This window comes from Medicago sativa, chromosome 3 (genome assembly GCF_051527215.1).
Source record: "Medicago sativa cultivar Bolivia chromosome 3, Bolivia_mono, whole genome shotgun sequence".
In the NCBI taxonomy this organism is placed as follows: domain Eukaryota; kingdom Viridiplantae; phylum Streptophyta; class Magnoliopsida; order Fabales; family Fabaceae; genus Medicago; species Medicago sativa.
In genome coordinates this window covers 76,776,049-76,792,317 of record NC_140751.1, presented here as the reverse complement: position 1 = coordinate 76,792,317, position 16,269 = coordinate 76,776,049, and the positions used below count along the sequence as shown (strand labels likewise).

The following is a 16,269-nucleotide window of genomic DNA, read 5'->3' as shown; positions in this document are numbered from 1 at the left end:
TTGTTCATCTCACTTTTGAAGATGCTCTTTTCACCAATCCAGTTAACTACCGCCAAACACTTTTTAAATTGGTTCAGCCGATGTTAAAAGTGTTTGATGTCAGTTGGATCAGTGAAATGAGCAATTTCAAAACTAAGATGAGCAATAATAAAAAACTAATCGAAGCCTAAGGCCTTGGTGGCTTGCCAGGAGCAACACTCTATATACCGAGAATGCTGCACAAACTTGTTTGTTGATTTATTTCGCTAAAACGTAAGAACTACACAGGGTGTCGTAAGTGCTTAACAAGCATGCTAATTTTAGTATTGGTAGCTTCTCTTTCCCTTGTTGGTACCCAAATTCTTGTACCTTTGGTGTATTTGTTTTGCACAAATGCTATTAGTATAAGCAAAGCAGTACTGGATATCATTATTTCTTTATCTTTATTTAGTGTCAAGTCAGTCCTTCATACTTAAAAATATTTTCGCTATTAGACCAACTTTCATTTCACATCCACTACCAAAACAAATTTCAAAACAAGGCCGTTCAAAAATAAACAACAAATTACATCCTCAATCCATAAAAATGGCATCAAAACAACAATTACAGTTTCTATCTATCAAAATTAACACATGAATTTTCGTCTAATATTGCAATCTCCTTTTCGTCGGTTTGAGTCTAATAGTAGTACTGAATAGTGAAATATTTTTTCAGTATATAATTTAGTGCCCATGTATGTAAATCTGTAACAAAAGTGACGAAAAAAATGTCGGTCCAATTTCATAAATATGTTTAAACATAAAGAACTAACTTGATAAAATAAATAGTAATTTGACCCCTAATGCAATAGGCAAATTGATTTACTATTAATATACTACCAGAAAATACTGGTACTGGTATTGCTCACAGATTAATCAGACTTCAAGATAGTTAGAACTTCGATGCAACAACGTTTGTAATAATTTATATACAGGTCAGTTTGAGAAAATATTGAGAAAGTGAAATTACTCTGACAGATTATGAAGAGTCCAATCACCAAGCAGAATAACTTGCATTGTGTATACCAAAACAGATTATGATGACATATATGCTTGTAAGATAAAGATACATCAAAATCACACCTTCATGTGGTATATGAGAAAAATTCTAAAGAGGACAACATTTTAACGGAGCAGAAACAATCGACACTTACTCAGACATAATTGAAATCCACATGGTAACTATTTTTTAAGAAAAAAATGGATAATGTGTGGCATGGCATGGGGTCAAGAAAGGTGTAATCCCCATATTCCTATCTCACCTACAAATAAATTCAGAATTTGCAGCTATTTGGCATTTGTAATGCAATTAGCAAAATTTTACCATTTTAAAACTAAGCTGTCTTTGGCTTTGACTTAATTCGCTTCACCCTTGAGTAGAAGAAAACGCCAGCAAGAGCTATAGCGGTACCTATAAAAAAATATAATGAGAGTGAAGGGATGTGTTAAAAAAATTTCAAAGTGAGAATCTTCAAATGTTTTAAAACCAGAAAGAAGCAATCTTTACCAAAAGCATTCACAGGAGAGACAGGTGTTTTGAAGATGATGACAGAGCTCACAATGACCACAACACGCTTCACACAATTGCCGACGGAATGGGTAACAGGGGATACCCTCTGCAATATCATGTAAGAAACCTGCAAGCCCATTCACAGAAAAATATTACTCTTTCATTGCATTGGTTTCTCTTTCATTCATTTTTTCTTTTTAATGATACAATTATTCATCAAAAAGCTTCAGCCACTATTTTCCCTTCATATGTCAGCATTTCTTTTCAGGTTAGGTAGTTTAATATGACTGTTCATTTATTAAGAAGCACATACTTCATAAGATAATCTACAGGTGATTTTCTGTCAAGATGGTCAACAGTGCATTGAAAGATAAGGAAATGGTTCAAAAGTATTCTAACGTCGGATGAAGCTAACTCTAACTATCACATGCTCAGTCACCACACTGTCAGAAACATGCAGCAAAAACACCCTGCTTAAGTGTAACATAGGATAGGATACACATGAAATATCTCACAGCGCTAGCCGAAGAGCCAAGTAGCCCAGACTAGGGCCTCAAAGTTTAGGGTGAAAAAAGGTCTCAAATATATTCAGTTTAGTTATAAATATATAATATGACAAATTACTTATAGATGTTCTCCCAACTTAGTTAGTCAAGAGGCTCACATCTCCCTGTTCAAACCTTGGACTCGGCAGAATTTGATTTATTTATTTTTAAAGTTGTGTTGTTTTTATTTATTTTAAAAAGGCTCGACTATAAATTTGCTTTAGGCCTCTAAACATGTTGGGGCGACCTGACGTTCATTAAAATTTAAAAGAGATTTTACACCACCTAGAGTTTAGTCTAGCAAGCACCAGTCAATGCATTGAGCAGCAAAACCTAAAAGTGTACTCTATTACTCCCTCCAGGCTCCACCCCAATTTAAGTGTTGCTTAAGTATATGCACGCTTCATAAGAAAAATGATTTAGTGTACTAATTTCTATGATAAAATGAGCTTCGCTGACTGAAATAATTTTAATGATAAATTAGTAGTTACGTGAATTGAGATGAAATAAATGAGGGCTTTAGTAGAAAAAGGTAATTAATGTGTAATTGAAATTCTAAAAGGACAAATAATATGAGAAACAAATATTCTACATGCGACACTTAAGATGAGAATGAGGGAGCATGTTATAAAACATTTCACGGCAAAGACAAAGAACTAAAATGTTTAACTTTGATCTGTCAGTAAATATAAAACTAAAATGCCAAAGACAAAGAACTATAAGCAAAAGGACTGTTGATTAGCCTCCCCTATCAGGTTCTTGCAACTTCAATGCATTCCTTTAAAGAAAATAGAGGGACACAATTATGCCTAGAAGACTAGAACAGAAAAACAGAAAACTCACTTGCTGATACGCATGGAAACAGAGTGCAGCAAGAAGAGATCTGGTGTACACTTGTCTAACATCCAACCCCTGTCAAGAAAGATAATGTATAACATATTAGCAATCTCAACACAATAATATATTGAGTGTACCTGTGATACAACAATCCTATCAACTTTAACAAACGAGATACTCACAGCAGATTGCAGGTAAGCAGGGGTAAATTTAACACCCTCCATGAAGATAGCTGCGGGAGCTAACAAGAAGAAAGACATTATTGTAATTATAGAGAAGAGAGTTATGTTGTCCAATGATTCCTGAAAGAAACAAAATCATTGTTATTTTCTGCTTTATTTGCTTATAAGAGATTCATAAAATGTCTTCTTGAATGGGAGCGTTAGGAAGTGTCCAAAGATCATATTACCTCTTGCTTAACCATGACCTTTTTGCTAAGAACATTACGTGACTGGTTTGTCACATTGGAAGCCATTGCACTCGCAAATCCAGCCCTATTCAATAATCCATCAAAGCATATTAGAATTCATTCACATGACCGAATCTTTTCTTTACAAACCATGCCATATCCCTTCTCCACTACCTCTAGAAGGAACAGGACACATCAGATCTTACCAATTGAAAGAGGCTTCAGTAATAGACGCCAGTGCAACTCCACCAACAATAGGCACGAGTGAACCAATCACCCAGGGTGTAGGCCTCTGTTAGAAATCGAAACAATGGATTAATTAATACAGTAAAATATCACCTTAGAATACATCAAATGTATTTTTTTCACCAATTACAATACAAAAGCTAGACAACTACCATCATAGCAGAATTTGAACAAATCACTATTGTTATGTGATACACTATTCAGTACAAAATATTAACAAATAGCGGCCATATAGCGGAATATGAATAAACCATTGTTTTATGCAATCCACAGTTGACAACATTGTACCATAGAAATATATCAAAAGAGTTTTAAAAAAAGTCAGTGAGCAAGATTGTAGTGCAACATCGAGGTTTCTGATGCCTTGAGTTCGCAACCGCAAAATCATGGATTGCAACGGTGAACAAGATTAAATTTAAACCGGTAATAGTTTGATGCATACTTATCAATCATCATCAAATTTACTGCAGACTAATTACAGTAACCAATGGCATATTGCGGGAAAAACAAAAAACAAAAAAAAATTAGCACTCTAACCTCTCCAAGGAACATTGCAGAAAGGATGACAGAAAAGAAAGGCTCCATAGCTTTAATTGTGTGAGTAAATGACACAGCCACCTTTCCAAGACTCATATTGGTGAAAAGATTCCCCAAAGTATGCACAATAGCGAGTGGAAATATTGCTGCAAGCTACATACAAATAACAAACACATGATCAACAACACATAATCTCTGTAGCATCGACACTTCTAATTGAATGTGTCACATGTGATTTCTTTGAATTATGTCCTATTCTAAAATTATTATTGGTCTCAGTGTTTGTGTGAGTGTCTGGTGTCCGTGTTTCATAGATTTTAATTAATTGAGCAGAGAGCAAAATACCATGGCACCAGTGATTTTAGGCCTCTTGTATAGATTTAGAGCCCACATAAAGGTTACAAGAACAGTTCCAACAGCAAATTGAACTACAGTCACGGTTACAGGGAAATGACATGCCTTCAAAACCTGCAAAAAGGAAAATCCACATTGAAAATAAAATACTCTTCACCGTTGCGAAAACACAAAACATAAATTGTGTAAAATGTATAAATAAAACAATTATTCATTGAGAAAATAGATCTCATGAAAGGAATGAAGAAGTAGTACCTGTTTGTTGTAAATATTGAAGTAGATGTTGAAGAGGTACCATAAACCGAACAAGGATCCAAGCTGAAGAGTTTTTAGCAACGAACTAGACTCGGCGGCGGAGTCACCAGCGCTTTCGGGGACGGAAGTGGCTTGAGGAGGAGAAAGATCGGAAGTAGGAACAAGAGGAAGAGGTCTGAATTTGAAAGAAGAGGAAGAGGAAGGAGACATGGACCATGATTGACGAGTGAATGAAGAAGAAGAAGAAGAGGAAGAGACACCATTGAGATTTACGCCGTCGTCGTTGTTAGATGATTTGGCGGCGGAGAGACGGAGGTTAAGGGAGCGTCTGAAACGGTTGGGGTTGGTGTGGAGAGGGAGGGTAGGGGAGAGAGTGAAGGCTGTGGACTGCATTTTGGAGATCTGAAACGGAAGATGGAAGAGAAATGAAAATCTCAATGTTGTTTAAGTGGAAAGTGAGTCTCTCTCTCTCTCTCTCTCTCTCTCTCTCTCTCGGGGGCGAGTGTTTTGAAGTTTAAGGGAGAGAATATCCCTCGTGTAGTCCGCCACCAGCAACAATGTTTGGTGAGGGAGTTGGTAGATTCAATTGCGCCACAAAACAACGGTGGAATTTAGTATGGGAAAGGATAGTTGTTTCCCATCATGGGAAAGTAAATCTTAACCATTAGATCAAAGAGGGACACTGATTTTATCATAGTCCCTCTGCACTAAATTTTTTCCCCTTTGTCTTCAACCTTGCCATCATCAACCAGACACCAATAAACCACCACAGCACCACTGATTTTGATATTAACTCTTCATTGTAATTGCTGGAACAAATAATTACCACAACAACCACTTTTGTTCTTGTTTCTTTATTTCTTGTCGAGATACAAAACACTAAATGTTTTCTATCAATTACTGTATTAGATAGGAATCATACTGTAATATCATGTAAATTTTAGCATCACCGTTGTATTAAACTATATCTTTCTCTATGGATACCTTTTCCAATCATCTTGAACTTTAACCCATTTCTGTAAAAAAAATATGGAAATTGGAAAGAAAAAAAAATTGTATTAATAGGTTTGGAATTAGCGTGATGATAACAGTGAAGGACTAAAGATGAAGACATCAATCATGGTTTAATATAAATGAGGAATAGAGGGATTGGGTGAACAAATGGTCATGGGTTTAAAAAAATATATTGGGGTTTCAAGGAATGAATAATTTTAGTTAAGTTAACAAGTTGTTGATGTTGGTGTTTTATGAGTTTGTAATGTTTATGGTGATGATGGCTGCGTAAGAACAAAGAAGGATGGAAGCAAATGCCTTAGTTTGGTGGTGGTGGTGGTGGTGGCGGTGGCTGTAGGTGGATGGGGACATGAAAGAGAGGGTGGAAGGTAGTGTAAAAAATAATCTAGTATAGAGGGAGTATGATAAGAGTGTGTTCTTCATTTAATCTAATGGATGAAATTAACTTTCCCATGGTGGGAAACAACTCACCTTTCCCATACTAAATCTCACCCAAAACAACACACTAAACTCTTTTCAAAACGGAATACGCCAATAAGGCATGTAATAATTCTTCTCTAGATTTTTTTGTCACTTTTCACACATTTATTTATTTTATTTTATTTTATTTTTGTACAAAAGAGTGCCAAAAGTGTAACAGCCCAAATTTTCTATTATTCTATCTTAATAATTTTGTGATGAATTATTATTATTATTGTGCGTTTACTCTACTATAATAATTTTACGTATGCTTACCTATGTGTTTCCTTAGTAATTTATTTATATTCTGGATTATTCAAAGTATATCTCATTCTTTTATTTGAAAAATAATAATAATAATAATACATATAGTAATAATTGTGTGAGATACGGAAGCTTTTCTAGTGTGTATGTGTACCAATTTATTAACCTAACAGACTAGTGGGTATGCACATAAGATCGATTATGTGATCAAATAAATCTTAAACCAATTGCTTATATAGAGCCCACATAATCCCAAGTTACCTATATATATACATATGTTGTTCACTTAACCTAATGGAAAAACATCTGAGACAAATTATGAGAGAGCTAGCGCCGCATACTGTAGGTTGAGAAAAAAAAAACGACGACGGTACTACGGCTTAGACTGCATGAGGGAGATAAATAGATATGGGGAGAGGAAGGCACACTATACAACCGTATAACTTCTAAAGACACGATATAGTTGATAAAGACCAGACGCATATTCAACCAATTGCTTGGGTTCACTATTTCCGTTGAGTTCTTTATGCCTCTTGCATAGTGGAAGCTTCAAACCAGGTATGGGGTGAGAGAGAAGAGTTCGAGATCATGAGTGTAAATTAATTGGGATGAACGGGAAAGCCGTATTTCCCAAAGTTCATTCGGGGCTCACCGCGACGGTTGTAGCCCTTTGGGAGAATAATTAATTAATGTGCAAATTTAGATGTGGGAGGTTAAAAGAAGAATTAGAAACATTATTAAGGTGTTGCTTGATTTAAATTATGTGAGTATGTGGTATTTGAAGTCATGGATAAATTTGTGGTTTGAAGTCATGGATAAATTTGTGGGTGCTTATGCTTGATTTGCTGCAACTATTTAGATTGATGACTTATTTAATGATTGATATAGATGTGATGTTATGTATTCGAATGTAATTATTGGTATGCCACATGTATATGATAACTATTGGAATATGATTATGTGTGATTTAAAGATGTGATATTCAATGATGTGCTTCTAAATGGTCATGTGTGAATGATATGTATTTTACTAAATGTCTTTTTTGATATTCTTAAATGTTGATTGATTATCATTTGATACTGTTATATTATGATGATTGATATGCTATGAATTAATATGTGTTGTTTAATGTTGTTGATCATTTAAAAGTTTGAAGTTGCATGAGTCGGTCTAAGTTGCAAGAATTTAAGAAGTTACCCATGATTATGAGTTGTATAAGATGATCACGTTGTTGTCTAAGTTGTAGGAAGATTGAGTCCATTGCATACTCATTAAAGTTTGGGGCTTTAGGCCCGGCAGCCTTGCGCTCAATAAAGTTGGGGGCTTTAGGCCCGGCAGCCTTTGTGCTCATTAAAGTTGGGGGCTTTAGGCCCGGCAGCCTTTGTGCTCAAACTACGTTGGGGGCTTTAAGCCAGGCAGCTTTATGCTCACTCGTTGAAGAGCCTAATTACGCTCATATATGTTGTTGAATGGTACCACATGCATTTGCATATCAAGAAGTTTCACGATGATTTAAGTTGTTAAGTTGTTAAGAGTGCATTGTCAAGTTGAGTCGTGTTGTCGAGTCAAGTTGTTAAGTTGTGATGTTTTAACGAATTACCTTGTGATGTCTATTAATGTAATTGTGTGAGACGATGAAGGTGATTATTTGTTGATGTTCTTATGAAGATGGTTATTGGGGACTACATGTGTTGTGACTAGTTGGAATTGAATTGTGACATTGTGTTTGTGAAGTTTTTTTTGGGTTCTTAAGTTGTAATGATATTTCCTACTAATATAGATTGAGATGATATAGTATATTCTTCAAGGTTCTGAATATTATGTTTGTGATGTGAAACGACTTTGACTTAATTGCTTACGTGTTCTTCTCATTTTTTTTATACTATTACATGTTCTCGGAACTCACCCCTTCGTTGTTTGTGTTTGCTGGCTTGGCCCTGCGGTTGCGAAACCGTAGTTATATAGGTTATGAGTCTTGGAGTCAAGTGCATGCCTTTCGTGAGGACTTGTCTTGTGTCGTCGGTTATTTTGGGGAATAGCACCGCTCTGATAGTGACACGGGAAAAGGGATATGCTTACTTATTTAATTTTGTGCAAGAAAACCATTGTCTATGATGTAAAATGAAACATTTTCAAAAGAAAAAGATTCGATGTTATTATTACTATAATTTTTAATGAAGTGAAATATGAATTATGTTTGTTATGAGTCAATGTGATGTCCTAAATTTTGTGGAAGAATTCCTATATCATTAGAGAAGTTTTTATTTGATACTTTCCGCTGCGAATCAAACTCTATTTTTAATTAAATAATAGTAATAATTATTTTTGGGATTTAGGGTGTCACAAAAAGCCCAAAAGAAAACTAAGAAACTAGCCAAACATTCTTGGATATGGAAGCGTTATAGATGTCATAAAAAAGAAGTTTATGTAGTTTGCTGGATGGATTCTCCATTCTGATACAATTAAAAGAGTCTAGAGAAAAGATAAAGTTAGTCAACCAATCAGGACATCAATTACTCTCCCTCAAAGTATGATGAAATTGGACTTGCCAATTCAAAGCCATGAATTTTCGAATGCATTGCATCAATATGGGACCTAAGCCACTAAACTTGCAGTTTTTTGTAACCATGTCAATCAAGATTTTAGAATCATTTTCAGCAATGAGTTGCAGAATGTGCTTTCGTCGTGCTATCTCCAAACCAAATACATGCCCCTCATTTCAGCATGAAGTGCATCACGCGCTCCAATCTTTCGAATGTAGCCTTTTAACCATCTCCCTTCAGAGTCACGGAAGAGTCCACCACAACCTGAATATTCTCCACTTTCTTTGCAAACACCATCATTATTGAGTTTAATCCAACCTTCAGGGGGTTTCTTCTAACCTGTGTAGATTGTCTCCTTTATTTAAATATTGCGATGAGGTTGCTGGTTCGAACACAAGTTTATCTTTCGAGCAAAATTTTCAATCATCAAGACAGGGTTATTTGGTTGTTGAAAAATATTGCGATGAGGTTGCTGGTTCGAACACAAGTTTATCTTTCGAGCAAAATTTTCAATCATCAAGACAGGGTTATTTGGTTGTTGAAAATTCCCTTCAAAAATAGTTTTGTTTCTCTGCGTCCTCATGAATCAACAAGCTAGTGGTCATGAAATATGTCTTTCAATTTGTAATATAACTAAGGGTGTTCAAATCCAAATCGATCCAAAATAAAACCGCAAACCGATCCAAAAAAATCGAAAACCGCAAAAAATCGAATATTTTTTGATGTTGTTTTGGATAAACCGCTATGATCGGATCGGTTTTCGGATTGCCTTTTCAAAACCGAACCGAACTAAACCGAACCGCAAAAGTAAATTTTTATACTATTTATTATTTTATTAGTATTATATATTGCATTAATATATTGCTTATTGATTTTTAATCTTATATATTGCATTAATTTAATCTATATTATTACTACTTCATCTATTTCAAATATAATCAATCATTTTCATTGTGTAATGTTAACTTTTTTAATAAATTTGTGTCATATTTTGTATCAAACCTATTATTTTATTGTGTATGAGTAATATTAATATTAATAAAAAAAAATTAGATGTTACACTTTGGATATCCAAAAACCGATCCAAATTAAACCGCATATATTTGGATCGGATCGGATTTTTTTTAACATAATCATCCAAACCGAACCAAACCGCACGCGATTTTTATTTTGGACCGATTGATTTTTTTTACCTCAAAACCGATCCAAACCGGACCGCGAAGTGTAACAGCCCGGGGCCCACCCGGTCTCACTATTACTCACAAGCTTAATCACTACCCCCCTCTCTAGTAGTGTTTTTGCCTCCCGTGGGAATCGAACCTAGTACCTGGGGATAAGTACTACTTCAATGCATTCCCACTACCAATTGAGCTACTAGCTCAATTGGTAGTGGGAATGCATTGAAGTAGTACTTATCCCCAGGTACTAGGTTCGATCTAGAGAGGGGGGTAGTGATTAAGCTTGTGAGTAATAGTGAGACCGGGTGGGCCCCGGGCTGTTACAAAAAAAGGCGCCTTTTTTTGTAACAGCCCGGTGGGCCCCTCGCAAGGCAAGGCACTGCACCCCCCGCACTGCACTGTTACTCACAAGCTTAATCACTAGCCCCCTTACCATACTAGTGTTTTTGCCTCCCGTGGGAATCGAACCTAGTACCTGGGGATAAGTACTACTTCAATCCATTCCCACTACCAATTGAGCTAGTTAGCTCAATTGGTAGTGGGAATGGATTGAAGTAGTACTTATCCCCAGGTACTAGGTTCGATTCCCACGGGAGGCAAAAACACTAGTATGGTAAGGGGGCTAGTGATTAAGCTTGTGAGTAACAGTGCAGTGCGGGGGGTGCAGTGCCTTGCCTTGCGAGGGGCCCACCGGGCTGTTACACGAAGACCCCTATATATAACCACTAATACCCTGCTTATCGATGTTATTAAAAATCCAATTCATGCCATCAAAAGTAAAGAAATCAGTTATAAAGTTAAATGGAACCAAACAAAGTCATACCTGAGTAGCGTAGACACAATCACGAAGCACATGAATGGTAGTCTCATCATCTCTCACACATCTAGTACAAAGTGGAGATATACCCACTCCCCACTTGCTTCTCCAAAAGTTGGCAAGGATGTGCTCCTAACTCCAGCTTCCCAAAACCTCATTAATACCACTCTTTCTGTGAGGGATACGCTGACGTCATCGGTACATTACGAATGTCGACGTCATGTTGGATAGTGTTGAGAACAAAATCTTCATCCTATGTTTTAATTATAACAAACACATTTATTTTAATTGTTATCTACTAATACTTTTTGTGAGATTGTTTCATGAGAACGTTTATGAGAACATTCTGACCTCACAATGATAACAAGATATCTTCATCAAAGCAAAAAACAGTGCAAGGGACAAATATGAGCTTTTGAGCTAAAAATCAAGACTTGCATAAATTAAAGCTAAAGAATAAATGTCATTCTCTTTGTCTCACCAAGAATAATCATAAAGGATCTATATGATTAAAAGGGCTTTAAATGGCAAGACAACAAAAAGGATATATTAATTGCACATGGGCCATAAGAAGACAAATCTGCAAAAAGCCCAAAGAAGAAAGAATTTCGATCCATTAAGAAAAGGAAAGAAGAAATCTTTGGAAAAGTGAAAACCTTGGATGTAAAGCATGTGACATCATCAAGATGACATCATCATGATCACACCAGGTCTAATCAACTTGCTGGAAGCAATTATCAAACTCTCAACAGCTCACAACAGCTAAGCAAAAGCGTGTGAAGTTTCTGCCAAGTACAACTGAATGCAGAGAACGTTCTGCAGAACGTTCTGCAAGTGCAAAATTTCATACTTTCTCACCTAGCTTCATTTTGGAGCGCAAATCACATTTGAATTAAAGCTATGACAGCTGTTTTATGAAGTGGGGATCAAGTCTCTCTATCCCTATAAATACAGGAAGGCTGTGAAGAAGGAAGGCAAGAGTTTACACACAAAGCTTTCAATCTCTCTCAAAGCTAAAAGCCTTCATTCTCTCTAAAGCTCTTCAACAAACATAAACAAACTCCTCAAGCTTTCACTATATTTATTTGTCTCTCTATCAATTTGAGTTTGTGTTTGTAACATCTCTGCTGAGATATTTTTTCTTTTACCAAAACAAATCACCATACAAAGTGAGCTGTATTTCTCAAAGTCTATTGGGCTTAATAGTTTTGAGATAGAAAATACCAACCTTTCTTTTGCTAGTGTGCAAAGAATTGTAGAAGCCTGCTGAGGTTGATAATACAGAGTGTAATCGGACTGATCTGGTGTGATCAAGACTTTATAGTGTTGGTTAGAAGTTTCTACCAACTGTATACTATAGTGGATAATCTCACACGAAGTGTGGGGACTGGAGTAGCCGGCTTTGGTGAACCAGGATAATTCTCTTGTGTGATCTTTCTTCTCTCATCTCTTTATTTTTTGTTTAACACATCTCACACACAATCACTCTCCAGAATTCTCTGGTCCTTCTATTGCTTTATTTATTTCTGTCATATATCCAGAGTTCTCTGGTCATTTTATCGCTTTATTTATTTCAGTTATATATCCAGAGTTCTCTGGTCACTTTATCGCTTTGTTTATTTTCAGTTACTTATCCAGAGTTCTCTGGTCACTCTATCGCTTTATTTATTTAAATTATATATCCAGAGTACTCTGGTCACTTTAACTACTTTATTTATTTAAGTTATTAATTCCAGAATTCTCTGGTCCTCGTATTATTTTACTTATTCCATTTATATAATCCAGAGCTCTCTGGTCCTGTTCATTTATTACTTAATTATTTATTAATTTATATTATTAACAGCTTAACCCTTACCAAGAATTTTCTTGAGTAATTATTTTCTTTCAGAATTAAATTTTAAAAGGGTCACAATTCAAACCCCCCCTTTCTTGCGACAATTATTGCTACTTCAATTGGTATCAGAGCTTGGTCTCTGAAAAGATAAAAACACTTAACACGTGTTAGAGAAAAAGATTCAGAAAGAAGCAATGTCTTACATACCAGAAGGACTCTCCTGCACAAGACCTCCATTATTCAATGGAAAGAACTATTACTTCTGGAAAGGGAAAATGGAATTATTCCTAAAATCTCAAGATATTAATATGTGGAATGTTGTTACTGAAGGCAACTTTGTACCACAAACTACTGATGCAGTCACAGCTATTGTATCTATTAAACCTGAAGCATCATGGACTGATGATGATAAAAAAAGGGTACTCCTAAACTCTAAAGCTCAGCTCTTTTTACAATGTTCATTAACCATGGAAGAGAGTGAAAGAATATATGAATGCAATACAGCAAAACAAATTTGGGATACCTTAAAAATACATCATGAAGGAACAAGCCATGTAAAAGAAACAAGAATAGATATTGGCGTAAGAAAATTTGAAATTTTCGAAATGAATGAAGAGGAAAACATTGATGAAATGTATTCCAGATTCACTTCCATAGTCAATGAATTAAGATCACTAGGAAAAATATATTCTCCTCATGACAGAATAAGAAAAATACTAAGATGTCTTCCAAGTACATGGAGACCTATGGTTACAGCAATCACTCAAGCCAAAGATTTGAATACCTTGGCTTTAGAAGATCTTATTGGAACACTAAGAGCTCATGAAGTCTTACTTCAAGAAGACAAACCAATTAAGAAGGGAAAAATGATTGCCCTCAAAGCATCTCAAGCCACTCAAGACAATCCAGACGAATCATTCTCACAAAGTGAGGAAAACAAAGAAACCGAAGAAGAACAGATTGTTCAAGAAGAAGCAGAAGATGAATTAGCTCTAATCTCAAAGAAAATTCAAAGAATGATGAAGAGAAGAGACCAGATAAAAAGATACTTCCCAAACAGAAGAGACAATTCAAAAAGGGAAGTTGATAAGAGTCAAGTAACCTGCTATGGATGCAACAAGCAAGGTCACTACAAAAATGAATGTCCACTAAACAAAAAGAGTCAAAAAACTCCTTACAAAAAATCTGCATTAATTACGTGGGACGATCTTGAAGAACCACAAGCAGAAGAAGGGGAGGAAGCAAACATATGCCTAATGGCAAACTCAGATAACGAAGAGGTAATTCTATTCGACAAAACTCCTTTAAACAAAGAATTAGAAAACACAATTGACAGTCTATTATTTGATTCAAACTTTCTAACAAATAAATGTTATTCTTTGCAAAAAGAAATCAACGAATTAAAAGAAGAAAAAGAGAAACTTCAAACTATGAATAATGATCAAAAGAAAATCATTCAAAATTTGCAAGACTCATATTTTCAAGCAACTGAAAAAATAAAAGATCTTAGCAAAACTCAAAATCCTATCAACTCTAAAAATGAAAACACTTTATTGAAAAATGAAGTAAAAGGTCTAAGAAATGATCTCACTCTCTTTATTAAATCAACTGAAACATTTCAAAAAATTATAGGATCTCAAGTAGGAATGAATGATCATACTGGTGTAGGTTTTGATATCTCTAATCATCAAAAAATATATGAAAATACTTTCTTACCAGGAAAAGGCAAATTGAAATGTTCATTTTGCAACAAAAATGGACACATTGAGTCCTTTTGTTTTCATAAAAAGAGGATGATAAAAAATAACCCAGAACACTCATATGCTTTTATAAAGAAAGAATGTGCATATTGTAAAAGAAGTGGTCATTTAGACATTAACTGTTTTCTCAAGATTAAACATCTTGAGCTATTGAAAACTAACAATGAAGGACCCACAGACTCTGGGGTACCTAAGAAACCACTAAATCAAAATGCAGGAATCTTCTCAAAATGCAAGGAGAAAGCCATGGTACTTGGACAGTGGCTGTTCTAGACATATGACAGGTGACAAACACTGCTTTATCTCCTTCATAAAAAGAGAAGGGGGAGCGGTAACCTTTGGTAATAATGACAAAGGTCAAATCAAAGGTAAAGGTATTATTGGTAAAAATAATTTTGCTAAAATAGAAGATGTTCAATATGTTGAAGGTTTAAAACATAATCTACTAAGCATAAGTCAATTATGTGATAGTGGATTTGAAGTAATTTTTAAACCTAACATATGTGAAGTCAAAAAGGTTTCCACAGGAAATATTTTCTTCACTGCATCTCGTATAAAAAATCTTTATGTCTTATACTTAGATGACCTTCCAGCCGAATCTTGTTTTATGTCCATTGACAAAGATAAATGGATTTGGCATAAAAGAGCTGGACATGTAAGTATGAAAACTATTTCAAAAATTTCACAACTCGACTTGGTAAGGGGTCTTCCAAAAATCAATTTTGAGAAAGATAAAATATGTGAAGCATGTACTAGAGGAAAACAAGTCAAAAGTAGCTTTAAATCAAATGACATTGTTTCCACTAAAAAACCTCTTGAGCTTCTCCACATAGATTTATTTGGACCCGTTAGAACTGCAAGTCTTGCTGGAAAACAATATGGTTTTGTTATTGTCGATGACTACTCCAGATTCACATGGGTTTTGTTTCTAAAACACAAAGATGAAGCTTTTAATGCTTTTGAAAATTTTTGTAATCTTGTTCAAAATGAAAAAGAATCAAATATCATCTCTGTAAGAAGTGATCATGGAGGTGAGTTTGAGAACTTATCATTCAAAACTTTTTTTGATAAAAAGGGAATTTCACATAATTTTTCATGGCAAGAACTCCTCAACAAAATGGAGTTGTTGAAAGAAAAAATCGAACTTTACAAGAAATGGCAAGAACAATGATTAATGAATCAAATGTCGAAAAATATTTTTGGGCTGAAGCCATTAATACATCTTGCTATATCATAAATCGAGTTTCAATCAGAAAATTTCTAAACAAAACCCCGTATGAACTCTGGAAAAACAGAAAACCAAACATTTCTTATTTTCACATCTTTGGTTGTTTTTGTTATATTTTAAATGATAAAGAAAACCTAGGAAAATTTGATTCTAAATCAGACAAAGGAATCTTTTTAGGTTATGCAACAAATTCTAAAGGATATAGAATATACAATTTAAAAAATCAAACAATGGAAATAAGCGTGCATGTTATATTTGATGAGTTTGATGATTTGGTTACTAACAAAGAAGATGATGAGGAAATTTTGAAAAATCAAGAAATTATAAGTAATACAGATCAAGCATCTTCATCTCAAACTCCTCCAAAAAGCTGGAAAATTGTTGGTGATCATCCTCCAGAACAAATTATTGGAAATACATTTGATGGAATAAGAACCAGACTATCTTTCAAAGATAATGACA

General features: G+C 34.9%; 2 protein-coding genes across 2 annotated transcripts; one reads left to right on the top strand and one right to left on the bottom strand.

Moving 5' to 3' along the window:
- Positions 1-460: 460 nt before the first annotated feature.
- LOC146940359 (triose phosphate/phosphate translocator, non-green plastid, chloroplastic-like) lies at positions 461-5,313 on the bottom strand. The gene is made up of 10 exons (XM_085754064.1): positions 4,711-5,313; positions 4,447-4,569; positions 4,102-4,254; positions 3,525-3,610; positions 3,319-3,403; positions 3,092-3,211; positions 2,916-2,984; positions 1,525-1,654; positions 1,342-1,428; positions 461-722 (listed from the first exon to the last, which is right to left on the bottom strand). The coding sequence occupies exons 1-9, from the start codon at positions 5,101-5,103 to the stop codon at positions 1,352-1,354; spliced, it is 1,236 nt and encodes a 411-aa protein (XP_085610190.1). The 5' UTR covers positions 5,104-5,313; the 3' UTR covers positions 461-722; positions 1,342-1,351.
- Positions 5,314-13,013: 7,700 nt separating this feature from the next.
- LOC146940358 (uncharacterized) lies at positions 13,014-14,852 on the top strand. The gene has a single exon (XM_085749870.1). The coding sequence runs from the start codon at positions 13,014-13,016 to the stop codon at positions 14,850-14,852; it is 1,839 nt and encodes a 612-aa protein (XP_085605996.1).
- Positions 14,853-16,269: the final 1,417 nt, after the last annotated feature.

Bases quoted from the DNA above. Each gene is read 5' to 3' on its own strand.
- LOC146940358 (XM_085749870.1), top strand. From the start codon at position 13,014: ATGTCTTACATACCAGAAGGACTCTCCTGCACAAGACCTCCATTATTC.
- LOC146940359 (XM_085754064.1), bottom strand. From the start codon at position 5,103: ATGCAGTCCACAGCCTTCACTCTCTCCCCTACCCTCCCTCTCCACACC. The intron at 4,570-4,710 runs GTACTACTTCTT...TCCTTTTTGCAG, and splicing joins TCAATATTTACAACAAACAG to GTTTTGAAGGCATGTCATTT. The intron at 1,655-2,915 runs GTGAGTTTTCTG...ATGGGCTTGCAG, and splicing joins GTTTCCATGCGTATCAGCAA to GTTTCTTACATGATATTGCA.